General features: G+C 41.7%; 1 protein-coding gene across 1 annotated transcript; it reads left to right on the top strand.

The window, feature by feature from the left end:
* Window positions 1-793: 793 nt before the first annotated feature.
* On the top strand, window positions 794-3,170 carry LOC310964508 (perforin-1-like). The gene is made up of 3 exons (XM_083937655.1): window positions 794-803; window positions 1,002-1,537; window positions 1,728-3,170. The coding sequence occupies exons 1-3, from the start codon at window positions 801-803 to the stop codon at window positions 2,902-2,904; spliced, it is 1,716 nt and encodes a 571-aa protein (XP_083793781.1). The 5' UTR covers window positions 794-800; the 3' UTR covers window positions 2,905-3,170.
* The last annotated feature ends 4,194 nt before the right edge of the window (window positions 3,171-7,364 follow it).

The raw sequence follows: 7,364 nt of genomic DNA, 5'->3' as shown, positions 1-7,364 counted from the left end.
CTTATAATTATTCTCCAGTACCCCCCACAGTACTTTAAGTAACCCTAGTAGTATGCATACCCCCATTTGAGAAACACTGCCTTCAGGGACCCCTTTCCTATCATTGAGCCACAAAGAGAGGACAACGCTCACCTGAACACAATGCCCACATTGCCATGTCACAGACCTGGATTAAAATAGGTAAAGGATCCCTTTAAAGTGATGGATGAAAAGGGAACAGCCACTTCATGATGAAAAAAGAAGGGAGAATGGCTTGGAAAAGGTTATTAAAACCAGGGATATCAATCAGGTATGAGTAGGCTTGACAGGTGAACCAAGACATGGCTGAGGCATGGCCTGGTTGACAGAGTGACCATCGATGCAGAGGGAGAAGTTCTGGGAGGTGGGGAGGATGGATTTTGGGCCGAAGATAATGATTTCCGTTTTATTGCTGAAGTTGTGGTTCATACAGGTTCATATGAATTGTAAAAACAGAACAAACACTGCCCACCACCCACCCTCCAAAAGACATTCACAAACCACACACACAAACCACACACACAGACACACACACACACACACACACACACACACACACACACACACACACACACACACACACACACACACACACACACACACACATACACACACAAACACGCACACACACACACACACACACACACACACACACACACACACACACACACACACACACACAATATGTATGAGAATCACATCACAATTAAGACTCCACCTCCACATACTATAAAGTGGGTCAGATATGGTCAGCTACTGACCAGAGTTTGCTGTTAACAGTCATGGTAAGACATCCGTTCTCACATATCTTAGACTAATAGTTTAAGATTACTTATATTTCACATAAAGTTATTCCTATTCCTTAGTCAAACGTTTAGTGACTTCTAATTTACATTTAAATAGGACATTCAAAGTGTGCATTGTTTAAGTGATTATGTGTCCATACCTTTTACCTTCTGTCACTTTGTGTTTCTTCCATACAGATGGTGAGGCTGTGGCATGTCATGATCCTGTGCTGGGCATGGAGTCCTCTGTGTCTGCCATCCAGTGTACACTACATTGGTACACCGCAACAGTGTGAAAAGGCTCACTTTGTCCCTGGTTACAATCTGGGTGGTGAAGGCTTCGACATCGTCACAATGGAGCGGAAAGGTGCCTATGTCGTTGACACTGAAACGTGGAAGCTTGGTAATGGCACCTGCAGGCTCTACAGCAACAGCTACATGAACAGAGAGAGCCAGAAGGTCCCAGTTGCTGTGGTGGACTGGAGAACCCTCCCCAAGTGCAGTTTAAAGGTCTCCAGTCTAGCCTACGATTCTGTCGAAACTCTTGTCAATGACTCCACCTCGTCCGTAAAGAATGATTGGAAAGTCAGCCTTGATATCCCTGTAGACCCAACTGTCACTCTTGGTGTTGGCTTTGGAGGTTCCCACTCCAAAGAATCTACCTTTGCCATGCAAAAGTCGAAACAAGACCGATACAGCTTCTTTCGCCATTCTGTCTACTGTAGCTTCTACAGGTGAGTATGTGGACATATATACGTCTTCTTGTCATTTACTCTTAATTTATGTGGTCAAATCACTGATAAATGCTTTGTTAAATGTTCTTGAAATTTGGTAATAAGACAGCAATCTAGCTTAAAACAAACGTGACGTATGAATAAAACAGGAAGATGATAGAGTGTAATATATACTTCTTGTGCTTCACAGCTACAGACTGGCAACAAAACCTCCACTGAGCCATGACTTTGAATTAGCCGTGAACTCCCTTCCTTCCTATTCACATAACACAGAACCAGTATATCGCAATATGATCGACACATATGGTACACATTACATCCAACAAGTGGTTCTAGGAGGGGAAATAAAAGCATTTACTTCCATGAAGACCTGCTCGGCAACCATGAATGGACTCTCCGCAACAGACGTCAATGACTGTTTGTCGGTCGAAGCCTCTGCTAGCTTTGCAAGTTCTGCCAGCATTAAGGCCATGTACGAACACTGTCAAGCAAAGAAGAAGAAGCTCGGCTCCACTCAAAGTTTCAGCAGCATGTTTAGTGAGCGCAACACAGAGGTCACTGGTGGAAACATCAATGGCGGTGATATCCTCTTTGAAGGCCAATCAAACCCTTCTGTCTATAACTACTGGCTTGACTCACTGAAAACCATCCCTGATGTGGTCCAATACAACATAAAGCCCCTGCACACCATGCTGCCAAGTGGTCACCGTGCCAGGGCAGGACTGAAGCAAGAGGTGGAGAAGTACATCATTAAAAATGCAGTGTTGAAAAAATGTTCAGAAAGCTGTCAGATTGGGCACAGATCCAGCAAAAGGGATCCTTGTGCTTGTGTTTGCAATAGTAATCAGAATGTCATGTCGAACTGCTGTCCTGCTGGGAAAGGTCTTGCTACATTAAAGGTCTTTAATCTCTATGCAGAAGGGTTGTACGGTGATAGGTGGACTCAGACAGACGGTTCAGTGGAAGTGAGATATGGTGATCAGAATAAGCGCACGGCCATCATTAGTAACGATGACAATCCTAGATGGCGGGAGACATTTCAGTTTGGACCAATCAAAATGAACATGAGAGACGAACTTACGTTCAGTGTCTATGATGAGGATACTTACTGGGACAGCGATCCGCTTGGCGAGTGTTCCATTGATCTGCGCAGAGGTAAGGTTAGTGACAGCTGCATGTTAGATCATGGTACCTTCTTCTTCTCCTACATAGTAGAGTGTGCACCAAGTCTTAGTGGTGACAAATGTCAAGAATACATTCCCTCCCCGATGAGTCCCTCTTTGGCCAAGGTCTTCCACACCAGAAATGGGGTCCTTGTTGGAGAAACTGGGAGGAGGGGTGCTAGACTAATCAGTCACTCAGGTTGATGTGAGATTAAGTGATGAGAGAATAAAGATGGGATATAATGATGATCACGCATGCACAGTAGTTAAGAGCAGCTTCACACTGTTCACACTCTTATTTTTTAGTTTTTTCTATTTTTCTTTTTGAAGTTTTATTTGCAAAAATAGTTGCATATGTTCTCGAGTTCTCAAAATGTAATCCAAATATGTTTGTGTAAGAAATTCTGTTTGTTTTTCTGCTTTTTTCTTATTAGTTGCAAAATCTGCCAATAAAGCATCAAGAAAGACAACAGCGGTGTCTGATTTAATGTATTAAACATGTGCGACTGTGGGATTTATGTGATTCATTGAAATGTGTACTCTAACTCACGCAAGCTTTGAGGAGATTATGCTGAAGTTGGTCAAATATATGAACCAATAAAAATAATCAACTTAGATAATCACTTTTATCCCTGTACTTCCAAATGAGGTGCCTTTTTTCATCTGTGGAGAAATCTTTTTACTGTACTACTATACAGCTACATGCTGAACTGTGACAGTCTTCCCCGCTAAAGGCCAAGGTATCTGAGATATAGAGGATGCAGATATTATTGTGAATGGCTGACTTGAACTTTAGCCATGCTCACTGAGAGCATTCTAAACACATTTTTAAACCTACTGCTCCTGAAAGAAAGAAAACATTTTGATCAATAAACAAGTTTAATCTCAACTCTCAATTCCCTTATTTAGATACAGGCCTAATATACACACACATATATGCAAACCTTGCTTTCTATTGAAACCATATCTACGCCACAAAAAGGAAGTCATAAACACGATAAAACCTGATAAAGGGTAGCCTCTGCCCGACTGCACTGAGAGCTTCCCTTTTCTAAGGCATGAAAGACTGTTCTTGTTCTTGGTTCAGCCTCAACCTTGCTTTATTTGCACATTCTCAATTCATTATCCATGTTTTCCTAAAACTGAGCAGCCATTCAGACCATAATCAAGATCAACCCTGACTTGAAGCAGCACAGGGGGTTGTGTTGGTGGGGCCGTGCTGCTTCAGGTACTGCTCACAAATGAAATACTGTACAATCCAGGAAGTCCAGTTTGAGTAACAGAACCATGAAAATATTATGTACCTGGGCCTTGTTCCTTATGTCAGTGGCCTGTGGCCTCCTCAAATATAGAGATTTTGCAGTGAATCACATAGACACAGACTAGTCATCAAAGCTTTGTCACACACTGTATTATCATTGAGTTAATATAAATTTAAAAAACACTGTTAAAAACACCTGCTATAGTGTTCGGTGTTTCTTACAACTCTGAACAAAACACTGGTGATTCGTAAATGTACAGTTACCCAGCAAAGAGGACACGTAAATAGAGTTACCATTTCCCTGCTCTTATGGCAGAGGCTGGCTGGGTTAGTGAAAACAGGAGACAGAAATCATCAAGACTAAAAATGAAATACTAACTTCAGTCAACAAGGTCAACGAACACTTTGTCAAGACTGTTCCAGTTTTCAAAGTTATGTTTTCCTCCACCTGAAAATCCAGGTCAGAAATTCATTTTGTATAGTCAAGTCATTGGCAGCATCTTCTGGGCTAATGGGACCCCATAGTTAAGACAGATATTTATTCAGATTAGGACACTACTGGTGTGTGTATATGTGACCTACTGTACATACAGTATTCTGTATCTATAATTCAAAGATTCAGCATTAATTTATTAAAAATAACAGGTTATAGAGGAAAGATTAAAAAAGAATAAAGAGGAAATGTCTTTTATATTGAAGGTTCAGTTGCAAACCTCGTCTTTTAGTCCCAGGTTGATCCTCTCTGCTTGCTGATCTGGCTGGCTTTCATCTCTATACAGTGTGTGCAATATCAATAGCTTTCTGAGAGGCAGAGGACTGGCTGATATTATTCTTACCTTTGTGTAAAGGTAAGAAAATAGGACAGTTTTCATTTGATGCATAGCTGCATATATACTCACAAAATAATAGTTACTGGATGTACAGTAATTGCAGTTGTAAGAGTCAGAGGCTTCACTTGCCAGCAGGCAAGGCAGGCAACTGCTTGGGGCCCCAGGCCAATAGGGGGCCCCTGAGGGCTGACACACTTTAAATTACAGCAGTGACAATGCGCAAAGTTTACAATGGCAGTAGGAGACCTGACCTCCCTAAGGGGGAACCACCTGACTCAACCCACTCCTGTTTTTTTTCCTCTTACTGCAAGTGATGTGAATGGTTCACTCTAATCAAACCAATAACGCTCTAAATTTTTGCCAAGGGCCCTAAGGATGCATTCACACTGTCCATCCGTACCGTGCCCCGTGCTTTAGGGTACTTTTCCTCCCCTCCCTCTCCCCCGTGGGCCAGGCCCGCTTGTAATCACACTACCTGGGCCTCGGTGAATGCTTCTTGCTGTCCATACGTCATCACGCCGTAACAGGTCACATGCATTGATTGACGTCATCGCGATGCGTCGGTTTGTTTACAAAGTTTTTGTGCGTCTTGTCCGACTGTTTTTGAATATTTTCATCCAACCAAATCTGCAGTAAACACTCCACCTCCGCATCACACCAACGTGAACCTTTCAGCGCCATTGTTTTAAATGTCAGCGCATGGTCCATCTTTTTTTTCTTTTTCCGAACAGGCGCACATAAAATGACGTCAGAACCGCCGTAGGCCTCGTGCTCGTGCTCGTACATGTGCGCATGCTCATGCTCGTACATGTGCAAACGTGCTTTACAAAAGCCCACCTCTCCAAAGCGGGCCGTGGACGGCAAGCATGCCACAGCTAGGAGCATTAGGTTTGCACTCACACTGATCAAACGAGCTAGGCTTAAGCCGTGAAACGTGCTTGGGCGTGGTACGGATGGACAGTGTGAGTGCTCCCTAACAGACTCTGGACCTGTTAGACCTCTGGTAAGAGTACATGCATAGCCCAATTAAGAGGTGGCAATCACACTCTATAAAACATCTGCACACACCTAAATGCAACATGACTCCATATCAATGCTAATATTGCTAGTATTGTAACTGCTGGGTGTCAAAATGTTTAACTGTTTGCTAACATGTATGCCATTAACGTAAAATTCTTCTTCTTCTTTTAAATGGCGTCGTTGTGTTCACAGCTTGTTTCTGCTACTGTAAAGGAACTATAATTATCAACATTAATATTATACAGGCATATAAAATAAATACTACACATCAGAAGTTGAGTCAGGTATATAAGAAAAGTAGAAAAATAGAAAACTACGAGGCCAAGCATGAAATAAAAATTCGAGAAAAAAGTGCAGATTTCTGAGATTAAATGTCCGAAAAATAGTGTTCTGTTTTAGACTCCCTCACATCGCTTCAGGATCAACACAGACACTGCTGCATGCCGTGCAGGCTACTATGTCTGCGGCAAACTCTGAAAAATATTGTGTTTTGAAGTTTAGAAAGAATGAAGAGCGCTACAAATCTAATGACATCATGAATCATACGGCAGTGGATGAGAGACTGTATTGTGGCGCTTCTAACGTTATACAATGGAACTTTGTGAACAAAATAAAAAACTTTTTGAGTATAAAGCCAATACTCTATTAGGCTACTACTCTTTTCAACAGGCATATATGTGTAGAAAAGCGATATTTCAATCTGTTCTGTCTAAATGCATAGTGGAAGTACAGGGAAGTTCAGTTTAGTAATTGACCAGTACCTTCATATTAAATACAACGCATCAGAAGTAGAGTCTAATATACTGTATATCATAAGAAACAATAAATCATCAAACTACTTGCCAAAAATAGATCTTTTATATTTTTTGTATTTTGTTTGATGCTTAACTTATTTAGTCCGGACAGTATCATGAAGACTTTATTAAAACTAATCCTCCTATGTGGACACAGAGTGTAAAAGCGACCACCAAGAGGCCTGTGGGACGAGCCGTAGGTTCAGAGGGTTCAGAGTCTCCAATGTCACAGCCGTATCTGGGCATATGTTTGCAAGAATCGCTGAAAAAAGGAGGAAGAAAATGATGATCTGGTGACATCGAAATCAGGCTTTTGTGGGCCATCATACTATTTACATGGTCTTTGTGTGAATATGAACATTGCATGTTTACAGGAATACATCAACCTCACTAAGATGCCTGGAGGGGGCAACAAAATGCTGTGGGGCTGCTTCTCTGCAGCAGGCCTTGTTTGTGAAGGCAGAGAAAGATGAATACAGCAAAATATGGAGACATTCTGAGGAAAAAAAACATCTGCGGTCTGCATGATAACTGCAGCATGGGAGCAAACCAAGACAAAGGTCATATTCAAGGTCCCAAGCCAACCCAGTAGGGTCAGGACTTCAGGCTTGCTGTTTACTCATTGTATATATCACAGAGCCTGAGAAGTTTTGTGAATCATTTTTTTAAACACTTGTTAATACCCAGCACTATTTCATCTGTAAATTGCCATACACTACATATATGGCTATTAAGATTTTTTGTTCAAAAGCTTAAATG

This window comes from Echiichthys vipera (assembly GCF_963691815.1).
Source record: "Echiichthys vipera genome assembly, chromosome: 2".
NCBI lineage: Eukaryota > Metazoa > Chordata > Actinopteri > Perciformes > Trachinidae > Echiichthys > Echiichthys vipera.
This window is presented reverse-complemented; position numbering and strand designations above follow the sequence as displayed.